Source organism: Psammomys obesus, unplaced genomic scaffold, assembly GCF_907164565.1.
Source record: "Psammomys obesus unplaced genomic scaffold, mPsaObe1.curated_primary_1811, whole genome shotgun sequence".
Classification (NCBI taxonomy): domain Eukaryota; kingdom Metazoa; phylum Chordata; class Mammalia; order Rodentia; family Muridae; genus Psammomys; species Psammomys obesus.
The window spans coordinates 23,732,495-23,753,825 of record NW_026592510.1 but is presented as its reverse complement, the minus strand read 5'-3'; the positions used below and the strand labels follow the sequence as shown (position 1 = coordinate 23,753,825).

General features: G+C 47.0%; 1 protein-coding gene and 8 non-coding genes across 9 annotated transcripts; 5 read left to right on the top strand and 4 right to left on the bottom strand.

The window, feature by feature from the left end:
• Positions 1 to 806: 806 nt before the first annotated feature.
• On the top strand, positions 807 to 879 carry Trnaf-gaa (transfer RNA phenylalanine (anticodon GAA)). The gene has a single exon. It is a non-coding gene; the product is annotated as a tRNA-Phe (tRNA).
• Positions 880 to 5,117: 4,238 nt separating this feature from the next.
• Trnak-uuu (transfer RNA lysine (anticodon UUU)) lies at positions 5,118 to 5,190 on the top strand. Its single transcript has one exon. It is a non-coding gene; the product is annotated as a tRNA-Lys (tRNA).
• Positions 5,191 to 6,797: 1,607 nt separating this feature from the next.
• On the top strand, positions 6,798 to 6,870 carry Trnaf-gaa (transfer RNA phenylalanine (anticodon GAA)). Its single transcript has one exon. It is a non-coding gene; the product is annotated as a tRNA-Phe (tRNA).
• Positions 6,871 to 7,868: 998 nt separating this feature from the next.
• Trnak-uuu (transfer RNA lysine (anticodon UUU)) lies at positions 7,869 to 7,941 on the bottom strand. Its single transcript has one exon. It is a non-coding gene; the product is annotated as a tRNA-Lys (tRNA).
• Positions 7,942 to 8,157: 216 nt separating this feature from the next.
• Trnal-uaa (transfer RNA leucine (anticodon UAA)) lies at positions 8,158 to 8,240 on the bottom strand. The gene has a single exon. It is a non-coding gene; the product is annotated as a tRNA-Leu (tRNA).
• A 333-nt stretch (positions 8,241 to 8,573) lies between these two features.
• Positions 8,574 to 8,659, bottom strand: Trnar-ucu (transfer RNA arginine (anticodon UCU)). Its single transcript is given in 2 exon segments — positions 8,574 to 8,609; positions 8,623 to 8,659. It is a non-coding gene; the product is annotated as a tRNA-Arg (tRNA).
• Positions 8,660 to 8,974: 315 nt separating this feature from the next.
• Positions 8,975 to 9,047, top strand: Trnav-uac (transfer RNA valine (anticodon UAC)). Its single transcript has one exon. It is a non-coding gene; the product is annotated as a tRNA-Val (tRNA).
• Positions 9,048 to 9,320: 273 nt separating this feature from the next.
• Trnav-uac (transfer RNA valine (anticodon UAC)) lies at positions 9,321 to 9,393 on the top strand. Its single transcript has one exon. It is a non-coding gene; the product is annotated as a tRNA-Val (tRNA).
• A 5,918-nt stretch (positions 9,394 to 15,311) lies between these two features.
• Positions 15,312 to 16,247, bottom strand: LOC129681837 (olfactory receptor 4D9-like). Its single transcript, XM_055614016.1, has one exon. It carries the CDS (start codon positions 16,245 to 16,247, stop codon positions 15,312 to 15,314), a length of 936 nt encoding a protein of 311 aa, XP_055469991.1.
• Positions 16,248 to 21,331: the final 5,084 nt, after the last annotated feature.

Below are 21,331 nucleotides of genomic sequence, written 5' to 3'. Positions count from 1 at the left end.
TATAAAATTTGTTTTCCTCAAAATATTAGTATATGTGTATATAGTTATTGCAATGTTGCTTTACACGACTTCCCTGTGTGTGTCTGATTAGCTTGTGTCATACCCATGCAGTCAATGCTGTGTGTGAATTAATAAGCATGTAACTGTAACTATGGTGAATTACAATTTCAAAATTTCATGAAATGGAAGGGGGCTGCAGCTCAGTGTTAGAGCACCTCCTAGCAGGCAGGAGGCCCTAGGCAAGCCTCACTGCTTTAAAATATTCTTTGAATTTAATTTAAGAAAATCATTAAGTCACCCCCTCCTGACGGGGGAGCAGCCTTGCCAGGCCACAGAGGAGGACAATGCAGCCAGTCCTGATGAGACCTGATAGGCTAGGGTCAGAGGGAAGAGGACCTCTCCTATCTACGGACTTGGGGAGGGGTATGGAAGTAGTTGAGGGAGGGAGGGAGGGAGGGAGGGAGGGAGGGAGGGAGGGATTGGGAGGGGATGAGGGAGGGGGCTACAGCTGGGATACAAAGTGAATAACTGTAATTAATTAAAAACTTTTTTAAATAAATACATTTTAAAAAGAAAATCATTAAGTATTTTTAATGAAGAAAAGCAAATTTCAGGACAAAAAAAATTAAAAAAAATAACTTGAGAAGTGGTAGATCCCAGGTAGTAAACAAGGTCTTTGCGTCATCTTTTTTGTAACTAACATCTGTGAATACCTAATATCTGGCTGAACTTACCTGACTTACTACCAAGAAACGGTATTTCCTCATTATAATTACACAGTTTTAAAAAAAGAGTCCACAAGCACAGCTGAAATAGCTCAGTTGGGAGAGCGTTAGACTGAAGATCTAAAGGTCCCTGGTTCGATCCCGGGTTTCAGCAGTGATTTTAGTGTGCTTAGCAGATCCTTCTGTGATGTGTTGTGTCTCATGCTGAGGGGTCATCATGAGCTTCTTCATTTTTGTATAGTTAGTGTCCTCTGATTTGCATTCAACTGAGCACAGCTCATTTCTTGATGACCTCACCCTACTTTTGGGCTTCCTATACAGTGCATGCCTGCCAGCTATGAGAATTACGGCTCAGGCTGGGCATGGGGTGTGATGGAGCTGGGCCCTACAGCCCGGAAGGTTGTGAAGCCCAGCTCTCAGCCTGGCCCCTTTTGGCGCACAGGCTTTGTTCATCTGAGGGAGCAAGAACCAGGACTAGCAGGCAGCTTGTGGATGGAGTGCCGGGAATAAGGAAGTCTTTTTCTGGTTTAGGTCTGTACTAGCCAGATTCAGCAGGCCAGATTAAATGTGAATTTCAGACATAATCCTTGAGAATAAGCAAATTTTTCGAGGAACATATAAAGCAAACATCAGTCCCCCACCCCCATGGAATCTGGGTGTAACTGGTGCCCTGTATATTCATTTGCTACATTGAAAAACACTGTGTAAAGCCTCCTGTCCATCGGACACCCCCCCCATCCACCACACACACACACACACACACACACACACACACACTTCAATGCTCATTCACCTTGTGTCCCAGCAAAGGTACCAGACACCAAACACTCAAGACAAACTGAATTTAGGAGGGAGAACTGCGTTCACTGCCTCATGGTTTACAAGTACACCTGCATCTCTGAGCTGATTGGCTCACGCCTTCACAACCCACCTCCCAGTTCCTCCAGTCCCCTACACATGTACTGGGCCTCCAGAGGCTGAACAAACAAAAGCCAAAACGTCCCAACCAATGACGCGGTGCTTAATGAGGTAAGCAGAGCCTTCTGGTAGCCAGGTGCCAGGCTAAAATAAAACATGGGCAGAGAAGAAGAAGATCCAAGACTCACATTCTAAGAATGCACACGATGGTACAAAGACAACAACAACCCCCCCCCCCCCAGCTTTCTGCAAACCTACTCTTACTCTACCTGTCCCGTTAGTCTGCCAAGAGGCTAGATGACAAAGGGCTTCATTCACCAAATCATTAGGTTCTTGGGTGGAAAGAGGTGTTTTCTGGTCAGAGACTCTTGACATGGCAGTGATGACCAGAGCAAATCAAAATGGTCATCCAATAATCTGGACAGTTTGAACCTTGAATTATGGATGTCACATAAATTACTCATTCATATCTGTGAGTAATTGAATGCGTCAAAGTTAGCTGGGCGATAGATAGTGCTTGCTTATTTAGTTTATCTGGTTAAACACCAGCCTAGATGTTATTGTGGAGTGTGTGTGTGTGTGTGTGTGTGTGTGTGTGTGTGCGCGCGCGCGCGCGCACACGCGCGCGCTCTCTCGAGCATGCGAGTGTGCTTTAAAAAGATATTATCAGGGCCAGCGAGATGGTGCTTGCAGCCAAGTCTGAGGATCTGAGCTTATTTCCCAGGGTCCTCTTGGTGGAAGGAGAAAACTGATTGCTGAAAATCTGACCTTTACCTCCCCCCACAATTCATAAAATAGCTGTAACTAAAAAAAAAAAGTAAAAGCCATAAATAATATTCAAATCAGTCTACTTTGAGCAAGGTCAATTATTCTCTGTCATTTAGTTTGCTCTGTGCACTCATTTGAAACCCTAAAGAGCAAAGACATCTCTTAGGAGAAAAGAATTCTAAAACCCTGGAGTTCAGGAATACCTGCCTGAATGTCTGGCTGACTGCCCTGCTCCTTTGTTTGGAACGGAGACTGCTTCACCGTATCATGGTGCTTGCATGTGTTTAGGCTGTCAGTCTGCCCTACAGGTTTTTAATTTTTGAGGCTCTCATATATGCATACAATGGAATACGATCATATCCATCCCACATTTCTCCCTTCCGGCTCCGTTCATATCCCTCCAACACACCACTGGCAAGTTTTAACCTCTCAGTGTCTCTCTGTCTCTGTCTGTCTGTCTGTCTGTCTGTCTGTCTCTCTCCCAGTAAAGCCAGGAGGTTATGTGCTTGGGTGTGGGGTCATGCACTGGAGCACGGGAACCCTCCCTGTGGCCACATTCTCAATGAAGATTGGTTCTCCCTCCTTCAGCAACTGTCCACTGCTGATAGCTTCAGTATGGTACGGGAGCTGGAAAGCATCTACCTATCTCGTACGGAATTTGGGGCTGGCTGGATTGCGTGCAGGCCTTTCCTGGGCAACCACAGCTGCAGGGAGTTCACGGATGTGATAGCCAGGTCATGCTCAAAAAAGATAGCACAGCACACCTCTGCATCCCCCAACTCTTGCAACATTTCTGCCTCCTCTTCCTCAGTGTCCTCTAAGCATTCGGTGGCGGTGGGGTTGCTGGAGATGACCTGTTGATCTGAGCAGTCACACTCTCCTGGTCTCAGCCCCGTGACCAGTTATGCATCTCCTCATTGGCTGCTGTCCTCTGAGGAAAGAAGCTGCTCTGACCAAGGTGGAGAGCAGCAGCCTTGGTTCTGTCAGTAACAGGAGCTAGGGGCACTGAGGAAGTTTGGGGCCCTCCAGGTTTTGAATTTAAGGTTCCCGCAACCGTTTGAACTACGTTCTTAAAATATCTCTGTTTCCAATTCTATTTTCATCTCTGTCCCTAACTGCAGTCCGATCAGTTCCGTCCCTCTGGGGCAACCTGACAGCTTGCTTCAGCACCTCTTGCACACAGGTAGGAGGAAGGTTGGGATCTTTAACAAAAGTGGGGGTCACTCCCACCCAGGGAACGCTACCCCTTCCCCTGTCCAGGTTTCACCGGAAGTGGAGGGGGGACGCCCGTGAGAAGCACTTGTGACCCAAGCAAGAAGCATAGAGACAGCTGAATAACCTCCCTCAGCCTGTAAGGCATAGTTCGGATGCCCTGATCCACCCACTCTGCAGGTGGTCACAGGGCGCACCCCAGAGAAGACGGCGCTTCTATTCTCCAGTGTGCGGTAGGGAGGAGACCACGCGACGCCCAAACTTGCGGCTTTGGCATAAAGGTTATTTTGAGCCATAGTAGATTAAGAAGCCAATACAACCAAAAACTCTCTACCCTTTTTCCGAATCGCATGCAAGCCGGACATATAATGTACAAAGGTTTCCCTCCTCCTCTCTCTATCTTGAGGACAAAGGTTGGTCAACTAAAGATATTTTTAAACCCTTATCAGCTTGCAGATTGCACCAGAGGAATCTACACAGCAGACTTCCTTAACTACCTTTATCCACGGTTAATTTTCTAAATGTTTACTTTTCCACCATTTGTCATTCTGGTGACACAAGGTGCTCTCCTTCTATCTTGTCGCTCACCCGAAATTACTTAACTATTTTATTTTTCTCTTGTTGAAGGTGCTATATAAATTGGACTTTGGGCCGGTTCTTGAAGAATCACCTATTCCCTAAGTATCTATCTCTCCCGTGTCTCTGTGAAATGCATGTGCCAATACATTTGCTTGTTTTCCTCTTTTTTTCCCCTTTTGTTAAAAGACCGTCGTCCTCGGAGAATGTAGCAAAACAGGGATTATCCGTCCTCCTTCCCAGGCCCTTGGGAATAGGGAGGAGCAGAAAGGGGGGGTGACAATTCATTTGACAAGGGAAGATCACCCACTAGCAAAAGCCAAGCGGACTGAGAGGTTGCGGCAAGATTTGCTATAAAAAGAAAACACTGGGGTATCAGAGAGGAGGGGGCTGGCAGGCAGGGAAACCTTGGCGTTGGAGCTGCGCGTGCGCCGGGCTGGCCCGGGGATGGGGCAGGTTGGGAGGGTTAGGCTCTGACCGCTGCTATGCCAGGTCGGCTCTTTTCGGCTGTTGTGCTTTCTGCTTGTATTTTTTGAGCTGGGTGCCCGGGATAGGGGGGAGGAATTAGGAGTCGTGTGTTGGAAGAAAGGGCAGACAGCTTTGGGTTTAGGGGAAGAAACAAGTTGCGTGGCAATTTGTTAGCAGGCGGCCTTTTGCAGAACGCAGGGTTCAGGGTTAAAGGTCAAAGCTCTCAGTAAGTGGGGGGTATGTGTGATTTAAGAAGTGTTTATCCAGATGGGAGGCAAACACATTACTACCACTCCATAATCCACTCTGTCTCCCTCCCACTTTCACGCTATATGTTCTTGGAAATTGCATTTGACACAAAAGAAAAAAATGTAATCGTTCTCTGCATACTAGTGAGTCAGAAAAATCAATAGGAGTCTTCACATACTGAACTGAGCAGGCTTCCCGTGAGCCCGGATAGCTCAGTCGGTAGAGCATCAGACTTTTAATCTGAGGGTCCAGGGTTCAAGTCCCTGTTCGGGCGGTGAGTTTTTGCCTTAAAGAGTTGTTAGGACAACTAGTTTTAGCGGGCTACACACCGGCTCAGACAAGCCAGCAACCGCTCCGCCTTGGCCACAAACGGTGCTTGCTCATTCTCACGGGTGGAAAAGATGCGGCTTCCGTCCTCCCACCAAATCTTTCCCTTGCCCCGATTACCGGGAGGTGTTGAAGCTGGTGCCTTCAAGGGGCTGGCGGAAATCTAAAAAATCCAGTGCACATCCAAGACGCCGCTCGCTTAATACAGATTGACTCTTCCTTGTTTCAGGCGGGCCACTGGGTGGGGATGCCTTCAGAATAAGCCAGGCGCCCTCCACAAACCCACCACTCTGGTCCCCAGAGTGTCCTGTTGAGCAAGGAAGGGCGAAGATGGAGGGGGACCTCGAGCCTCGTTGGGACGCGTCACGCAGGGTCCACGCCGACCCCGCAGTGACCTTCTCCTTCCCACTAGCCGCAGCCGGCTAAGAAGGAACCATTACCTTGGCTTCCACCTCATAAACCCGTGATGATTAAAGGAGACCAGAATTCACCCACGGGCTTAGCAGCGTCCACCGGCAAGCAGGTGCATATGGTAATTACCAAGAGCCTTTACTCCAGGGATGAAATAAAAACAGAACTAAGACGTACGTCGAAACGGGTAAGGAACCGTTCTGAAGGAGGACGTGCACAACGCACTCAAAACCACAGGCCCACGGCCCCGAGGCTTGCTGGGTTGGTTGGCGTTTGTTAAAGGAACAGCACCGGCCACTCATCCAAAGAGGAGGGTGAGATTGGGTTCTCAGGGTGAGATTGGGTTCTAGGGGAAGGAGCATTGGCTGTGTTCAGTCGCGTATCCACTGAGACGCCCGCGGAGGTGTAAAAGACAGCGCCGCCATCCATGCTCTCACAGACGGCCCGGGGAGGCCTCAAAACCCGAAACCAAACCCAAACACAAGACGACAAGCAAACAGACAAGCCAATACATGAGTGTGGGAGAGAAATGAACTAGTGCGGCTGGGAGGGGGACCAGACAGGGTAAGGGGCGACAGCGACCAGAGCGCAGTTCACCGTCACAGTTTTAGAGTCATCGTTGCCGCTCTTCGCTCCCATCATTTGCAGGCCAGGCTGGTGCAGAACCCCGACTGCTTCCGTCTGAGCCCTCCTCACGCCTCCCTTCAGCCATAGTTCGCATGCGCCCTTCGCGACAGACTGGACACTGAAGTCCGTCTCGAGCCTGACCTTTTAGGCCTCGGGCAGATCCGGCTGACTGAGGGCAAACTGGTTATTCCATCTGAGAATTACGATCACGTCGACCTTCCGGCAGACGTGAGGGCTGACTGGGGCCTTCAGGCCAGGCTGTAGACACCGGTACTCCTGTTTCTTTGGGACCCTGGATAGGGGCAGAGAAAGCCTAGGAACCAAATGCGATGGCAACCGGGGAGGCGGCAGACGGTCCTAACGTGACAGGAGTTAGCTGTTCCAAAAACGGTAGGGCTAAAAATAAAACACACCTCTAAGAATGAAATTAAAAATTCAAAAATTGGAGGTGAGGTGAGCTGACTTCCTTTTTCCTTCAAATTTCCCTTGGAGAGGGCGCAGGGGCCCTCCATCTTCGCTGAAATAGCTCAGTTGGGAGAGCGTTAGACTGAAGATCTAAAGGTCCCTGGTTCGATCCCGGGTTTCAGCAGGGTTGAGTTTTGTTGTCGGTATGTCTGTCTCTGGGATCTGGGGTCCCTTCCCAACTCCAGTACCCTAAGTAAGCCAGTATTGGGAGGAGGCAGGGATCGTTGTCTTTGGGAATGCGAGGCAGCAATGTCGTTGCTGTAGCTTCCTTTTGGTCCTTAGATGATAAGGTCCTAGAGGACAGGGGCCCCGGCAGTGATCTTAGACGGCGGAAGCTGACAGGTTGTCGACCGAGTGTTTGCCCCGGTCAAGGTCTGCTTCTCCTCCTCTCCCCGTAAGGTTCATACGACAAACCCAAAGTCGATTACATCGGCGGAGTCACCTCGGTTATTCGGGCCTTTTACAGATCATAGGCGAAGGGCTGTGGGCGGGAGCAGGGTCCTCGTGGCCCAGCGTGTGGGGGGCTCTTCCAGCTGCGCGCTGGCGCCCCTCTGAGGCCCCCTTCCCAGGAGAACATCAGCAGCCCACTAGGGATGCTCTCTTGCAAGCAGGAACAGCTCCGGAGATGCGCCCACAGCAGCACACGCCTGAGGCACCAGCTACAGTCTTGGGTCCGTGTCCCCCAGCTGTCGCCCCCATGCTGCCCCTTTGCTAAGTCTGCACGCTCCAACGACAGGCTTGAGGACAGCCCTGAGAGCCTTCGCCTCCACAGCCTAAGTCAGGGCCCTTCCGGGCGCCCGGCAATCAGGCCAGAGTTCCTAGCCGGAGACTACAGATTCTGTGTCTTCATCCGAAACACAGTTTTGGTGCCCTGACTTCCAGGCTTCGCCTTGACTGAGGATCAGACAGTCTTCGGGACGGCAGGTGTGCAGTGTTTTCAGTTGGATGTTTGGAATAAAACAAAGTTACACAAAACATGCCCTCCTCCTTTCGAGGCAGTAGCCGGCTACGCTGGCGCAACTCTCGCTTTTCGTGAGCTCTGCCGTTAAGGCTCAAGCGCTTGATCACTTTAATTCTCTCTTGTCCAGTAACGACAGCACGCAGGACACTTAAAACAACTTCCGCCCGAACAGGGACTTGAACCCTGGACCCTCAGATTAAAAGTCTGATGCTCTACCGACTGAGCTATCCGGGCTCTTGGCGATGCTCGTTTCCCGAGACTATCCACAGTCAAAATTGGGCCCAGCGCCGCCCTTCTTGGGAAGCCTTGCGGCGACCCCACGCCCGTCCTCCTTCCCTGTGCTCACACGGGGACCGACCGGGGGGACTAAAATGACGGAGGTGCCCAGGGCTGGAGGCCGCCGAGCCTGTCCCGCCCCTGCGGCCCCGCGGGAAAAGGAAAAAGCACGTTTACCAGAAGTGGGGTTCGAACCCACGCGGATATGAATCCATTGGATCTTAAGTCCAACGCCTTAACCACTCGGCCATTCTGGTACCTGGGGGGACCTCGCTTTACTGGTCGGCATCTGGGGCCGTTACGGCGAGACCCAGACGCGCCGAGGACCCTAAAACCGTAGAACGAAGCGGTAACGGAAAAGCAGAGGTCAGGCCGGAGGGCGGGCGGGGCCTGTGCACGTCTCCGCAGGCGCCGGGGCGCGGCCGCAGCAGGGCGGCCGGACGCGGGGGCCGAGCGCCGCCGGCTTCCCTTCGTCCTAAGGGACGCTCGCGGCGGGCGCCGTCGAGGCCCGGGCTTTGCGTTCGCTCCGCGTCCCTCTCCCTAGCCTTCCTCCTTCCCTCCTTCCTCACCCTCATACTATAAAACAAAAGCGACTCTGGTGGGACTCGAACCCACAACCTTTGAATGCCTCCATCGGTCTAGAAGTCCAATGCGCTATCCATTGCGCCACAGAGCCAGGCATCTCCGCGTCCCCGCGCTGCCTACATCAGAGCAGAAGCGGCGTGTGGCGGGCGGAGCCCTCTCTCGCGCGCTCTCGCTCGCTCTCTCTCTCTCTCTCTCTCTCTCTCGCTCTCTCTCTCTCTCTCTCTCTCGCTCGCTCTCTCCGTCCACAGCGCAGGGTGCGGCGGGGAGCGAGCGGGCCGGCGGCGCCGGGGGATCCGAGGTCCCGGTGGGACGGTTCTGCCCGGGACGCAGACATTTCCGTCCCTGGCGCCAGCGTCACGACGTCTGCGCATCTAGTCAATCCATCCGACGCAGCCCGCCACCGCTCGGTTCCATAGTGTAGCGGTTATCACGTCTGCTTTACACGCAGAAGGTCCTGGGTTCGAGCCCCAGTGGAACCACGTGTGCGCGTCTCTCCTTTTCTTCCCTTTGTTTTGGTGTTCCGCGTACTGACTTCTCCGGCCAGCCTGGGTCACTCGCTGTGGCCCGGGTCTCGCCTGAGTGGTGACTTGGAAAGGCCCCCGTTTTCCTTCCAGCGTTGGAAAATCTTGCTTCGCTCTGAAGCCCTTTTCCTTTAATTGCAATCTGTGAACTTTCAGTGCTCGTCGCGGTCTAACTTTACCAAAATCCTCTGTTTTTTATTATCTCATCTCAGAAGCACCACCTCGACACGTGGTTCCATAGTGTAGCGGTTATCACGTCTGCTTTACACGCAGAAGGTCCTGGGTTCGAGCCCCAGTGGAACCACTAACGCTTTTTATTTCTTCATTTTTCGTTCCGTTGCAGTTGACTCGATCCCACCCCCTCCTTCCTCCTCCCGGGGTTTGCTTTCTGGGCGGGAAAGTCTTTGCGTGTTTGTAGGTGTCTTCCAGCCCCCGGAGCCGGTGACACTGCCCCCTCGTGGCCTTATCTGTAAAGTGCTTTTAGCAGTTAGGTAGGTTTTGGGTGTCTGCAGGTAGGTTTTGGGTGTCAGGCTCCCCGCCTTGCACCCCTTCTAAAAGCTGATTTCCTTGCGTGTCTTTGCTTGGCAAGGATTAAGAAGTTGCCGCCATCAGCTCTGAGGAGTTACAAGCCTGCTGGCCTCATACTGACGTTGCGGATAGGCGTGCTCACTGGGAAATCAATGTCACGGAGGACAGCAATTCACAAGCCTCCCTCTTCCTTTCAGCTGTCAGGAGTTTCTTTTGTGATCCTCCCTCCTGGGGTGCAGGTGGGGAGGGGCTCAGCGGAGGGGCTGGCGCAGGGTTTGAGAACAGCACTGGGTCCTTCCTCCTTACGGACCTTTTGGAACCTGCTAACTGCCGAACGTGTCAGATCTTGGGTGTGGTGGGCTGATTTCTTTGGCGTGTCTTTCCTCTGCATCCTCACACTGTCTTTGCTTTCTTTCTGTGAACTTTTTCTCTATATAAGGTTTTCCATATAAGGTACTCACTCTGTAGACCAGGCAGGTCTCAAACTCAGAGATTCCTCTGCCTCTGCCTCCTCTGCTGGGATTAAGGGTGTGTGCCAGCACCTCCCCCTTTCGTGAAATTTGAATAAAGCTCTGACATCACTCCCCTCTTTCCCTTTTCACTCTCAAGTCCTCCCATGTCTCTGCCCCCTCACACTCTCTGGGATTGAAGGCGTCTTTTTCTGCACTTGTTATTGTTAGACGCACACACAGATACACATTTGCATATAAACATATAAATACAATCTGCTGAGTGTGTTTAGTGTTGGTTATATAATTTCAGGGGTGACCACTTTGTACTGGATAAGCAAATACAGGGAGGCTATTTCTTGGTAGTCATTAGTTGCCCTGTAGCTTTCTGTCTAAGGGTAGAACCCCATGAGATTTTTTTCCCTACCCAGGGCTAGGGAGGGCACCAGTTTTAGAGGAGAAATGACTAGTGCCGCGTTACCGGCACAATTCCTAACCACATTCTAAATACTTATCCTGATAATCACAGATAGGTGCCTCTTTCACCCCTTGTCAAAGATGCTTCTCTTTGCAGCCAACAGAAACCTTTAGGGAAAACCACAACTGGTCAAACGCAGTGAGTAACTGAGCCAGGCCCAGTGGGTCCAGCTATTGCATGTGAAGTTGAAGGAACAGCAAAGAAGAGGGTATAGAAAATTTCTAAGTGCCAAAGGACCAAGAAGTCTGCTGGGGGATTGTGTCTCAGGGAAGAGAGGATGGGGAAGCCATGATACCCCAACAACATGGCTGCCTGCCTAAGAGCCGAACAATGACGATATCATTCAACACTGTCTTTCCTTTATGTGTGTCTCTGTGTCCCAATTACCTTTTTTTTTTTTGGTAAGGGTACCAGTCATAATGTGTCAGTGCCCCATTTCAGTGACCACATTTTAACTTTGACATCTTTCTAAAGACCCTCTTTTCCAATAAACTAACAATTTTGGGATCCAGGAGTTAAGCTTTCAAACATATGATCTTTGGGTGAACGTAATCCAAATCATAGCACAAACTGTCCAAAATGAGCCACCGTTGCGTTTATCTTCTTGAATAAAGAAGGGGGAAGTCAGCTGAGCGCCAGCATCAGTCACTGTCTGCATCCTGACTGCTTGCCTCAAGCTCCTGCCACGGTTCCGTCCCTGCCTGATGGACTGTGCTCTGGCACCATGAGCCAAAGCAAACTGTTCCTTCCTCAGGTTCTCTTTTTCAGTCATAAAGTAACAAATACAGAAACTATGGTGCCTGGCCCTATAATCTTTAGTAAGTCAGTCATTCTTCCTCCTTCTTCTCTTTTTCTTTCAACTTATGAAAAGATTTATTTTCATTTTGTGTTTTCACTCTGTGTAGGTGTGTGTGTGTGTCTGTGTGTGTGTATGGTACAGGCACACACATGGGCAGTTGCCCACAGAGGCCAGCAAAGGGCGTCTGATCCCCTGGAGTTGGAGTAAGGGCGCTGAAATCTGAATTCCAGTCTTTTATTATTTTTTTTAAACTGCCTAGCCATCTCTACAGCCACCACTGTCATTATTAAAAATATTAAGTTATTAATTTATTTTTATGTGTATGAATGTTTTAACTGCATGTATGTGTCTGTACCACATGCAAGTCTGGTTTGGATCCTCTGAAGGCTGGAGTTATGAATGGTTGTGAGCCTCCGTGTGGGTGCTGGAACCTGAATCTGGGTCCTACGTAAAAACATTTAACCACTGAGCCGTGTCATGAGCGCCCCCTCCACCCCATGGTCATTCTTCGAGTCCTCCTACCCCCACTCAGGACATGGTGCCTTGACTTCCCTTGAATGTGTTCTTGACTCCCATCCTTTGGGTCACTGGGCTGCTTCTCCTTCCTCCCACCTCACAGTCAAGGCTCGAGGCCGTTTGGAGAAGTGGCTTTGAGAAGCCTGACTAAAATTCAGACAAAGAGACAGTCTAACAATCCCCCAGTCTAGAGGAGGCTCATCACTCATGTCCTTGAATGTGTTTAAATAGTGTTATTTCAAAAGTCTGATATTCTTATGAAGTAACTTTCATTCAAGTGCCTTTGTAATTCAGTTTCATTCATCAAACAAAGAAAAGGCTTCTGGGATCTTGTCTTTGAAGGTTTTCCAACAACGGGCACATTTGCTCGTGGGAGCCTTAACAGAGAATTCTGATTAAACTTCAAAGAAGCAGGACTAATCATAGAGAAAGATGTGAAACTGGAAGCTAGCAGGCACTGCTCCTAGAAGGTACAGGAGAACAATCTTAGTGGTTATCGGTCAGGCAAAGGAATTATTAAACAGTACACAGAGATATGACCTATGTGCTAAAAAAGCCTCTGCTTTGTGCATATGAAAAGTGAAGAAGTCTCTCACGCCCGTGAGGACACAGTGAAGGAAAGAGAAGGAAGGGAAGAAAAACAGACATTCACTGACAACCCAAGCGGTACCCAGGGCCTTCAGGGGCTGAGGAGACTGAGAGACTGTCATGTGCCCTGGGCCTCACACAGCAGGCATCGTGTAGTGGTTTGACCGAGAACGGCTCCACAGGCCGTTTTTGAATGCTTGGTCCTCAATTGGTGGAACAGTTTGGGTCGTCTTAGGAGTCATGGCCTTGTTGGAGGGGCTACGTCACTGGGCGTGGGCTATGAGGAGCACCATGCCTGCTTGCTGTCATGCTCCCCGCCATGATGGTCATAGGCTCTAACTCACTGGAACCATGAGCCCCAAGTTAAACACTTTGTTTTGTAAGTTTCCCTGGTCGTGGTGTCTTTTCACAGTAATAGAAAAGTGACAGAGACACATAGCCTTCCCTCTGCCCTCAACCTCTAAACAAACAGCACATTTCTGTCAAGAGTCTTGTAAGTTTGGTTCATGTGCAATACTCCCACACCTTAATAACATTTATGTGTCTCTGTGAGAATGTGCCCCGTTTGTGTGCAGTACCCATGGAGGCCAGAAGAGGGAGTCAGGTCCCCCGGAGCTGGGATTACAGGTGGTTGTGAGTTACTTGGTATGGATGCTGGGAACCTCTGAAAGAGCTCGGTGTACTCAATCACCGAGCCTTCTGTCCCACCCCAATGTATCCACTTTTATATCCGAACATCTGGGCCTGCCTTCAGCGGGAAGCCTGGTAAGCCACCGCATTAGTTACTTGTTTTGTTGCTGTGGGGATACTCCCGACAGCTGTAGTTTAGAGAAGGAAGGGCTGGCCCACTATGAGTGTCCATCACGATGGGCTATCATGGTGACGGGAGGGTGAAGTTGGTCTCACGGCACCCCGAGTCAAAAACGGGGGAAAATGAATGTTGGTGCTCTGCTTCTTTTCTCCTTTTATTTCATCTGGGTCTCCACCCGTGGACTCTGAAGTGTGACACTCACACTTTCCATCTAGAAACCTCTTCACAGACATTCCAGAGGTTTGTCCCTTAGGTGATTCAGTTCAGAAAAATCAGAGGTGTATGCCATTCTTACGGTATCATGCGATTTTCCTGAACCTCTTAACGTAGTTACTGTCTCGCAATATGCAGCAAGATTGAAACTGCTGAACGTATTCCAGGTGATTCGGAATTAACTTCGCTCTTTATTCCGTTACAACAAGTAACTAGAAATAGAAATCATCCAGTGTATATAACACATATCAGATCCGATAAAGCACTGCCAGGCCTTCTAGCACAAGGCAAGGATGAAATTGATTAGCTCTTCATTGGAAATGTGCTAAAAGGCGCAGAATCTTGTAAGAGACACCACGTTAACAGCAAAGGATTGAAGAAAGATTTTTCTATTTCTTGGCAACAAGCTAAGGAAATCATAATGAAAGGCCCCACTTGTTTTTTTGTATAACCAAACTTCATTAACCTGCACAAAGTAACCAATAAAGTACCCAAATAAATTAAATTTGGCAAATGGATGTGTTTCATTTTGCAGAGTTTGGAAAACTGAAGGATGTGCATCATACCATAGATATATATTCAGGGTTTCAGTGGGCAACTGTTTTAAGTTCTGAAAAGGCTGATTCTGTAATTATACATTTATCAGAAGTTATGGCTGTTGTGGGGATACCTGTATAAATTACGACTGATAATTCTCCTGCATATGTTTCTAGTAAAATTAAACAGTTCTTTTTTTCCCCCATTACATTACAACATAAAGGATATTGCGGGTATACCATGCCGCACAATCCTACAGGACAAGCAGCTATAGAAAGAGCTAATCACACTGTAAAGATATGGTTAATACAAAGAAAGGGGTAATAAAGGCCCCCAAAGATATATTATACAGCGATTTATTAACCTTAAAATTTCTAAATGGTATTGGGAAAGGAACAATAGCCACCGTGTGGTTGTTGGGAATCGAACTCAGAACCTCTGGAAGAGCAGCCGGTGTCTGAGCCATCTCTCCAGCCCCCTAGCACACACCTTTAATACAAGAGAGCTTTCTGTATACAGGATTTAATAAAGTTAACCCTAGGTCAAGAGGCAGAGCAAGTAACTAGCTGACAGGGATTAACAGAAAGGAGGGACTTTGGGTTGAAAGGTATTTAAGACAGCATGGAGAAGAAGAAGAAGAAGAAGAAGAAGAAGAAGAAGAAGAAGAAGAAGAAGAAGAAGAAGAAGAAGAAGAAGAAGAGCAGGAGGAGGAGGAGGAGGGGAAGAAGAAGAAGAAAAAGAAGAAGAAGAGGAAGAGGAAGAGGAAGAGGAAGAAGGGCGCTTTAGCTCTTTAACTCTTGAGCTCTTCAGCTCCTTGGCCTTTGGCTCTTTTGGGATTTCAAGTCTTTGGCTCTTTGGTTTTTAGCCTTTAATGTTTTCCTCCTGGGCTGTTAGGTGAGCTGGCAGGCTTTTTCCTCCTGGGCCATCAGCTGAGTTTTAGCTTTGAGCTTTTGCTTTTTCCTTCTGGGATGTGAGCTGAGTAGGAAGGTCAGCTGGGTGCTTTCTCTGATTTTTCTTTTAATCTTTTTTAAAATTTATTTTTTATTTATTACAATTTATTCACTTTGTATTCCAGCTGTAGCCCCCTCCCTCATCCCCTCCCAATCCTATCCTCCCTCCATCATCTCCCATGTCCCTTTCCCTTCTCTCTGACCCTAGCCTATCAGGTCTCATCAGGACTGGCTGCATTGTCTTCCTCTGTGGCCTGGTAAGGCTGCCCCACCCTCAGGGGAAGGCGATCAAAGAGCCAGCCATTGAGTTCATGTCAGTTTCTCTGATTTTTCTATTTGGAGACTTATAGCATCTACTCCTTTTCAGAAGGACCAAGTCTTTTTCTGAGTCTCTTCATGGCTGACTTCATTTCCTGGTTCCTCAGGGTGTAGATCATTGGGTTGAGGACAGGGATGATGACAGTAAAGGTAATTGAGACAGCTCTGTCCATGGGGAGGGCAGTGAAGGGCCGGGCATAGACATAGATGCAGGGCACGAAGTGCAGGGTGACCACAGTGATGTGGGAGGTGCAGGTGGAGATGGCTTTCTTCCTGCCTTCTCCTGTGTGCGACCTCAGCATTGTCAAGATGACTGTGTAGGACACTAGCAGGAAGACAAACCACAGGGTAGAGATCAAGCCATTGTTTGAGATCATTAAGACCTCAAGAGCAAAGGTTTCGGTGCAGGCGAGCTTGAGGACCTGTGGGACATCACAGTAGAAACCATCAACAACGTTGGGTCCACAGAAGGGGAGTGGGAGCAAGAGGGAGATCTGCACAATGGAGTGGACAAAGCCCCCCACCCAGGAGGCCACGATGAGGGCTACACACCGCCCCTTACTCATGATCGTCACATAGTGCAGGGGCTTGGAGATGGCCATGTAACGATCAAATGCCATCACGGAGAGGGAAAAAATGTCTGCCCCACCAAGCAGGTGGAAGAAAAAAATCTGAGTGAAGCAGCCATTGAAAGAGATGGTCTTTCTTCTTGAGAGTAGGTCCACTAGGACCTTTGGAGCAGTGATAGAGGAGAAGCAGATGTCCAAGACAGAGAGGTTGCGAAGCAGGAAGTACATGGGGGTGTGGAGGCGGGACTCCCAGGTCACAGTGACCATGATGAGAAGGTTGCCCAGCACAGTTGCTGTGTACACCAAGAACAGGAAAAGAAACAAGACCAAACTCAACTCTTGGGACTGAGTCAGTCCTTCGAAAACAAATTCTTTCACCCTGCTGTGATTTCTCTGTTCCATTGGCTCATGTTCCCTCTACTTCTGTCGCCTGGGGAGGAAATACTTTTGTCGTGGAAAAGTATGTCATCAAAAAGAAAAGGAATGTGGATTGTGCTACAGGTATTACTTTTGCTCTCAAAAATTTTATTGTATTTATTTAGTGTGTGTGTATGTGTGTGTCCTTGCATGCCATAGCACACTCCTGGAGGTCAGAGTGTGGGAGTCAGTTCTCTCCTTCCACCACGTGGGTCCTGGGGATTGAATTCAGATGATCAAGTTTAGTGGTGTCTTTACTCACTGAGTCACCTTGCTGGCCCTGGGTGGAACAAACAAACTACTTGTTTCTAATTAATATTTGGTTACTTTCAGTGTTCATCTCCCACCACTCCATAGTCCGTTCTTGAGGATGACTTCTGACCCTACTCCAACCACTGAACGCTCTGGATTTTACCAGATTTTTTTCCCCATCAACACTAAACTTCTGTTTTGCTAATTTTCCCATTTTAGCCTCCTTTGAGGCTGAGGTCATGCAAATCTAATTCTCTAGTTTCATTCTTAATTATTTGTTAATCTTTCAATAGTTCAGAAAATTTTATTGCTTACAAACATTTGTAGTCTATGAGATGGTCATTTATTTTCTTTGGTGTAAATACTTTTCAAGACTTACTGTAAACTAGATCCCATGAAGCCATTTAGATAATGCATAAGGAGCTCTTTCTTTTCTTAAATTTAAATTTCGAACTGTGATAGAAAATAGCAAGGTAGAGAGAAAAGACAATTGTTTGGGAGACATGAGCTTTGATGCCTTCCTCAGGGACTGATGGAGCAATGGTCCAATGTTTAAAGGCACAGGAACTGGAGGCTTAGCCTCTCATCACTGAAATTCAAGCACAACATTAGATAACTTGTCTTATCCTTTCTAGGCTTAAGGGCTTTACTGTTTAATTGCTTTCAGTTGGGTTGTCCTCAGTTACTTGGGGAGGTGGCAACACTGTATTCTGGGCATGACTTATTGGGCCAGCACTTAGCCCTTAATTGGTCATAGACTTCAGCTGGTCAGGCTTTGTAGCTGATGATGAACCTGAGGTTGATTGGTGTTAGCAAGAAAAGCTACTGAGATCAAGAATTTCCAGGAAATAGTTATAGGAGAAAGGCCTTTATAAGGCAGTGGCTACTTTCCATAGTAATGGGGCCTTCAGGAGGTAGAATTGAGTGGTTATTGATACCCTGGCCCAAGCCTCTCTTGCTATTTCCTAGTACCCCTGAGGTGAGCTGCCCCTCTTCTTCGGTTACATTCCCACTGTAAAATTATGTTCAGAGAAGTTACTGCAGGGACGGGGCTGTGTGACCATGGACTGAATGAAGCCTATGAAACTATCAGCTGCTTTTAGATGTTTAATTGTTTCTCAGTCATTCAGTGTTTCTACGTTTCTCTATCTGAAAACAGAGGAAATAAAAAGAAAGTGCTGTTAAATGTAATAATTTATTGTATTGAATGTTTTCCAGTAGTCGCTATCTGATTATTACTGTAGAGTGAATTCAGACATAAATATATTCTACTGCTGAGCCCGTCTCTTCAATACCATCTAGGCAAATCGAAGAACAATTATCATGAAACATTGCAGTTATCTATCACAGAAGTGTTGGTATGAGGAGAGACAACCAAAACATTCATAAACAAATAAACACAATGAATGGTTTAATAGAAGTGGGCTAGGTGACTACTCAAGAGATTCTTGTCCCGGACCACAAGTTAGTTTTTAGGACTTTATAAGGTCAAGGGCTGTTAGCACTGAAGTTAGAGTCTTGTCTCTTACCAGCCTCGCCTGGGTTTCAGGAGCAGCCATGTTCATTGAGGAGAATTTCTGAGACTTTGAAATCCCTCTTGGGAACATTCCTCAGGCCCAGAGGCTTCTAGTAGTGCTTTTTTTTATATAGTCAAACAATATTGTTACACAATCAAACAATGTGTGTGTGTGTGTATATATATATATATATATATATATTATAGAAATATTCTTTGATATTAATTCATTTCTAAGATTCATTTGTCATCAGCCTTGAGAATTTTTATAAACAATGAACTCATCCTATAAATAAATCCCTATAAATGTTAGTGCACTAGCTTAGCCACCTGTGATGTTGAGAGAACAAAGAATTGAAAAAAATTTTTTTTTGTTTTTTGTTTTTGGGTATTAGTTTGGGGTTTGGAGCATAGGCCTGGGTGAAGGCCAGCCAGGTGAAGACATGTCCAGCCACCTGGGGAAAGGAACTAGCTTTACTGCATTCTTTTCCTGCCCACTAGAGATACAGTTGCAAGGAAACTGGCCCAGATGGCCAGGCCAGAACGTTTACAGTCTTGATGCCTAAAGTAAACCAATCATTTCAAAAGTCAATTTCCCTTACCTAATCATGTAACTCCTGCTTGCATTTTTTCCCTTTAAAAACCTTGTTCCTTTAGGCCATCCCACCGCATTCCTCTCCTACTTCTACAGAAAGTTTTGTGACCCAGGCTTGAGCTTGTAATAAAAAGATCCTCATATGTTTTTCAGCAGAGTCGATTCCTGGTGGTTTTTGGGGATCTTACCAACTGCGCATAACAATTTCATCAGTAGTTGCCGCTGCCAGGGGCCTGGAATAAAAGGACCCCTGTCTTTTACCTTTTTTCTCTCTCTTTCTCCTCTCTTGCTCTCTCCCCTTTCTCTGTTGGGGTGTCCCCTACCCTCATTTCTGTCTCTCTGTCTATCTGCCCTCATGAGATCCTAACTCTCTTCTGCTTCCCTTCCCCCAAATAAACTCTTTCATATGATATCTATTGTGTGCATCATTTAAAAATAAATACTAACAATAAATCCCATGGATTTCTTGTCATGGGAGCTAAGTTCCTGCTTCTGGCCTATACATTCTATTTCTTGGTGTGCAGAGACAACAAAAACTAATAAACTTTTAAACTTTTAATAATGAAACTAATACCACAACAGATAGTGAACCTCTGCCCCTAAGAGGTCCCCCATGCTCCATTACTAAGTATAAAGAGAAGTGAAGGGATCAAATGTATTTATAACTGTTTCTTCACACTACTTTCTCTTAAAAAAAAAGTCAGTGGCAGGGCATAGTGGCACATAGTAACACCTTCAATCCCAGGACTTGGATGAATTAATTGTTTATAAAAATTCTCAAGGCTGACAAGAAATGAATCTCAGAAATGAATCAGTACTGAAGAACATTTCCATATTGTGTGTGTGTATATCTATATATCTATATCTGTTGTTTGCTTATCTAACAATTATATATGTAACAATGTTGTTTGAATATATGCATATATAGAAACACAATCAGAAAAAATAATAAAAAATTAAAAGCTATTGTCCATTGTTTTTGCCCTCTCAACTGATGGTTGTTGCTTAAGGATTAAGTAAAACACAGGAATGTAGTTATCAAGAGACTCTTACCCCTGTACCAGGACTTCAGCATGCTAGGCAAATGCTGTACCATTGAGCTAAGTTCCCACCCCCTGTCTAGCTTTCTATATCTATTTATTATGCAGTATCTAAACTACCACAGAGTTATACTTAAAAAAGAAACTAGCTTATTTTTATGATTTCTATTATGCCTCTTATTCTTGCTTATAAGCTGTAACTGAAGAGATCAACACAGACATAATAGCAATACAGAGATATAAGGTATTAGGAAAGGCAATTCTCAGGCTAACATTATGTCATAATGAGAGCATCTTACAGGGCTGAGGGAGTGGTAGGTTACCATTAACAGCCAGGGCCATCCAAAGGCAAAGGAGGAAGCACGGGAAGTAAGCCTAGATACTGTTTTGCAGATGAAGAAATGGAGGTTAGGAGGAGTTTTGTCCTCCACCCCTATCCCCCACTCCAAGCTATGCATCCTGTGGATTTGGATTACTCAGAGTTCCAGTTGGGTTTGATAAGGAGTCTTCAGAATAGATGCTTCCTTGCAACATATTTGCTGGGCGTTTGGGGCAGTTCAGGTGGTTGAATTGGACCAGAAAGAATTGCAAATGAGAAGCCTTTGCTGAGCCTTGAGCCCTATCTGTGGAAGATCAGTGACCTGGGAAGTAGTGAAAACTTGTTTGGTGGGATGTGTGTAGTTGAAATACTGCACATGAAAGAGAACGAGGGGATGATTTTAAAAGCATGCCATTTGCTTTTATCTTAAAAACTGCACAGGGACAGTAGCCTGAGGCTCTGTAAAGGAATCAATCTTGAAAGTGATCAAATCACCAATTCAACCAATAGCCTTCAAAGTTCAATGGTAGATACAACAAATAGAAACCGGGGTAATTAATGAGAACTTCTGAGGATGTATGACCACATTGGAGCAGAATAAAGAAACTGGTTATGAGAAGTTTTCCTTTGTTAGTTTTTGGAAAGAACAACTCAAAATCCCTAGTACTTTATTACCAATATGTTGGAGAAAACACACACTAATGAAATAGGTTTTTTTTTTGTCTTGAACGTGAAGTTATTCTTCTCTGCAACATTCTCCATACCCACTGAAAGTGTCACTGACATACGAACCCTTTCTCGTTAAACCACAGTAATATTTCAGAGTTGGTTGTGCATGGACACACATACTCAGACATGATCAGACATATAAACTTCACTGCAAAGTCTTAGCTTAGTACAGATGCCTCATTAAAAACCCCCACCTCTAATTCCTACCCAAGAAGCAGAGGTGGCTATTTGGTGGTGTGAACTGACCTTAAACATGGGTAATTTGTCAAGGATTACTTCTCCTTAAGGAAGACACACACCTGAGGGTTGGCAGCTCAGTGTCTTCTCTCTTAACATCTCTTCTGCCTGACTGTAACACGCTTCTCCATGGCAAGCCTGCTCTGAGTGCCGCAACCTCCACTTCAGCCACAAAAGAATCACCAAAGACAATGTTGTTGGGCATAATTATTGAAGTTCAGTGGCCAGACTTTTCCTCTTGGGAGAAAATTCTGTTGGGAGTTATTACAAGAGGAACATCAGAAGATGTAGGCAAACAAACAATTTGGATTTGAGAGTCTCCTGCTGTAGGCGGGGGATGGGATGAATCCTCATAGATCTTGTACCCAGAGCCCAGGTATC